General features: G+C 50.4%; 1 protein-coding gene across 1 annotated transcript in view; it reads left to right on the plus strand.

Moving 5' to 3' along the window:
• Window positions 1-2449: 2449 nt before the first annotated feature.
• The window catches only part of CACNA1S (calcium channel, voltage-dependent, L type, alpha 1S subunit), a gene marked incomplete at its 5' end in the record, with an annotated part of 36844 nt that continues 35349 nt past the window's right edge, over window positions 2450-3944 (plus strand). Inside the window, 2 exons of the mRNA XM_010024450.1 lie at window positions 2450-2570; window positions 2797-2915. Coding sequence (XP_010022752.1) covers window positions 2450-2570; window positions 2797-2915 — 240 coding nt within the window. The remainder of the gene's footprint in view (window positions 2571-2796; window positions 2916-3944) is intronic.

Here is a 3944-nt window from a genome sequence, read left to right on the forward strand (position 1 = left end):
TGCATCTCCCAACATGCTCAAACACATTCCTCATCCTGGGTCAATGCGTGCCAGAGAGAGTGCGTAGCACTGTGGGGGTCTTTGTTTCCCACACTGGTGCCCTGGAAGGGGAATATGGAAGGGAGAGGTTGAGTGTCCCACCAGGAAGGGTGCAGGTGCAGGAGGTCCTGACCTCAGCAGGACAAATGATCCAGGGCATTGGGTTTCTCCAGTGCCTGCTGTATTTATACCCACATGCACCGAGCTGGCCCATCTCATTCAGGGATCAGGGTTTGCAAGGCATGACGGGGTCGTTCCAGTTCCTGTGGTCTTCAGGCAAGCTGCCAAGGAGAGATTAGCTGTGAGCATTTCTGTGGGATACCTGGCAGCTGGGGTCAGTATGGCAGGAGATGTTCCTGCTCCTTGGGCTCATCTTTGCTGTATAACTGCTGTTGGAGCACAAAGCTGAGCCACAGGAGTGGGTCAGGATCTTGTCTAAGCAGTTGGAGAGTGGAGAGTATCACTGCACTCAGCCTGGGGCAGGCAAAAGTCAGGCTGGCTTGAAGCAGAGGGGGATTTATGCTGAAATTTGCTCACATCTCAAACCCCACATTTGTTAGCACAAGGAAATCTGGGTGCTCTGCAGGTTGGTGGGTGTTGTGCCTCAATAGCTACCCCAGCAAGTTGATGAGACATGTCTAGCTTTGTGGTGTCCCCCTGGTATGCCAGGGTGGTTCACAGCTTGGAGGTGTTGAAGGCAAATCAATGGGGAGTTTGAGGACCCTGAAGGAGCACAGAGCTGCAAGGTACCAAGGAGCTTATTCCTGCAGCAAGGCAGACGATGGCACCCTTGGATGCTGGAGAGAAAGTGGCGAGGTTGCAGGATAAGGAGATGTGGAGGGTGCTGAGACTCTGGCTCAGAGGCAGAGGTGCCATCCTCAGTGGCACTACATGCCTCTTTACCTGTCCCACTGTATTTCCACCTACTAACAGTGCCAGACTCACAGATAACAAGCTTATTCCACCTCCAGTTACAAGACAGGTCACCCTTCAAAAAGGGTTCATCTCATCCTGTTTGAGCAGGCAGGGAAGCCTCTAACCCCTGGGCTCTGCCCCGTTACCTGGAACAGCTTTTCCAGCTGACTTTAGTTTTTAAAGTGGCATCAAGTTGATGGATAGAAGTGTTCAGAAAAGGCAAAATAACCTGTAACTGACAGCACTCAGCCAATATGGAGAGAGGATGCCTTAGGTGTGATGTGATACTGGTTTGGATAGTGGAATGGCCACCACAGCTCAAGGCAGGCCTCAGCATAGTTATCTGGAAAGCTGAGCTAAGGAGTTGGTTAACTATGGTGTAAGGAAGTGTCCCTGCAGAGCATGTCCCTGGGAGCTGTTCTCCTTTGGAAGGTCTGCCCAAAGTGAGATGGGGGTGTTGGGAAACCCTTGTCCTGGAACCTCCTTACCTGCTGGGTGAGATTTATCACTACGGTCATTACAGGGAGGAGAGATCTCCAAACAGCTGATGAGGGTAGGTGCTGGCTGTGGTCACAGTGTGGGTGTTTTCTGGTGGCACTTGAGAGCAGAAGGGGCTGGAGGGGAATGTACTGATTTATGTCACTGTTTGTTCATTTATCTGCAGGTGGGCCTGGTCCAATGGGCAGCTGGACCAACATTTTCATTTCCTCCATCTGCTTTTAGTGCCAGTGGCTTCCAGGGGTACTGGGAAAGCAAGAGGATAACTGGGATGTACTCATCAGGAAACATTATTTGCCAGGAAACTTTAAGATCATGACCAAAACATTTCATGGAGGTTTTTGCCTCATGTTGTGCCTGTGGCAGCACAAGGCCACTAGATGAGTGAAAAAGACCCCTTTGCTCATAGGTATGTGCATAGCTACATGGTGTGGTGGCTACACACAAGCACTTCAGAGCTGCAGCAGGGCCTGGATGTGACCAGCATAAGGTCAAATAGCAAGAGAAGAAGGTTGTTGTCTCCTGACCACTCTGCTGCAGTCCCAAGGCACCACAAGGTTGGACCATGCTGGGAGGAACAGAGAGTGGGGTCCCTGGGCTGAGAGCCTGGCAATGGGAGAGGTCCTGGAGCTCTTTGGGGCTTCAGAAACGTGATGGCTGACGCTTGACCATGAGGTTTCGGTGGCCCAGCAGAGCAGTGGCAGCTGCAGGAGCCTGGGAGTGACCAGAGCCCATCCTAGTGCCTTCAGGGGGAAACAGAAACTCACCCCATTTATTCAGAGGTGTCATAAGGCCCAAATAGCACAATCCACCTTCTAGGGAGAGGGACGGGGCTTAGGCTGAGCACTCTGGTAACTTGCAGCCCATGGCACTCCTGAGGACAGTCACTCAACAGAGCCACCCTCACAGCGAACAGAGGGAGCCAGGGCCAGCACTCTCCAAAGGGTGATGCTTTGGTTAAGTGTCTACATTATGCAAGAGGGTCCTCACCCTTCAGGACGATTTGCTGAAGGATGAGGAGGGGGACACCACCAGCTCTCCCATCCCCTTGTTCCTCTACTGCAGTCTTTTGATTGATACCCCCTCCCAATATGTCCTGTGCCAAAGCTGCCTCTCTCCAGCAGCCATGTGCTGAGTGTCCAGGCCCTGCATCTCATCCTGCCCATTGCCTGCTTCCCTGGGGGCCCAAGACATGAGCAGCAACTGAGGATGTGCAGAGGGTAATGTCTGACTGCTCCATCTGGAACAGTGCCCCAGGGGGAGGTTGTTTCCCCATAGCCAGTGGGGTTTCCCCATACATACCCAGACAGGACAGGGCTTTTTTTCCCTGTCTCCACTCCTTAATGCTTCCTCTTAGACCCTTCGAGATCATCATCCTCCTGACCATATTTGTGAACTGTGTTGCACTGGCCATCTACCTGCCGATGCCTGAAGATGACACCAACGTTGCCAACTCCAGCCTGGTAAGACACAGCCCTTCCCACTGTCCTGCTGGACAGCCAAGTGCTCAGCTCTGAGGGCATAGAGTCATAGAATCCCAGACTGGTTTGGGTTGGAAGGGACCTCAAAGCTCATTCAGTTCCAACCCCCTGCCGAGGACAGGGACACCTTCCACTAGAGCAGGTTGCTCCTGATCCAGCCCCTGTGTCCAACCTGGCCTTGAACACTGCCAGGGATGGGAGATCATGGGTGCAAGATGGTACTACATGTTGTTATCTGCTGCTCCTCGTGGGGTGTACTGAGGCATCGTTGGTCTAGTGAGAGATGCTGCAAAGTCAGAGGGAGGCAGAGTGCTGGAGAAACCACTGCAAAATGCAGCTTCAGATGTGCTGAAACCACCCCTAGTTTGAGATCAAAGGCAGCAGGTTCGTGTGTGAAGTACACGGGAAGGAAGAACTGATGCCAAAAAAAGAACAAATTCCCTCAATTTTTTATGGTGACACTTCCAAAAGGAAACATCCTCTTCCAGAGAGGCTCGAATGGTTTGTTTCAGCAGGTCTGGAACAAAATTTTCTGACCTTTCATTTCCAAACTGTATTTTAATTTTGGTACTTCTTATTTAAGAGAGGAAAACTTCATCTTTATTAAGCACAAAGTTTGCTCTTTTCCAATCAGTTATTCCATTTTTTGCCAGTCACTTTATTTTGCTTGGAACAAGATGTTTTGATGTGATCCAAATCAATCTGTTGTATTGTTTGCATTTTGCCACTCCTTTTCCCTCTTCAGATCCCCATTGTGGTTCAATCCACTTTGATTTCCATTGAGAGTTTGAGGTTAGTGTCTGAATCCAAGTGACTCCTCAGTGTTGGGGTGGGAGGTGTTGTGTGCAGGTATTCCTGGTGACTTGTCACTTAAAGAAGTACCTCTTTGGTTTTTGCCTGTTCCTTAGAGACTGCAGGGAAAGATGTTAAAGCAAAGAATTTGAGATGCAAAATACAAAGGTTTTACTTGTGATTTTTTTTAGCTCCTTGAGCTGCTTTTGTCTCTTTCCC

The sequence above is a fragment of the Nestor notabilis genome, unplaced genomic scaffold, assembly GCF_000696875.1.
Source record: "Nestor notabilis isolate BGI_N333 unplaced genomic scaffold, ASM69687v1 scaffold9891, whole genome shotgun sequence".
Classification (NCBI taxonomy): Eukaryota; Metazoa; Chordata; class Aves; order Psittaciformes; family Psittacidae; genus Nestor; species Nestor notabilis.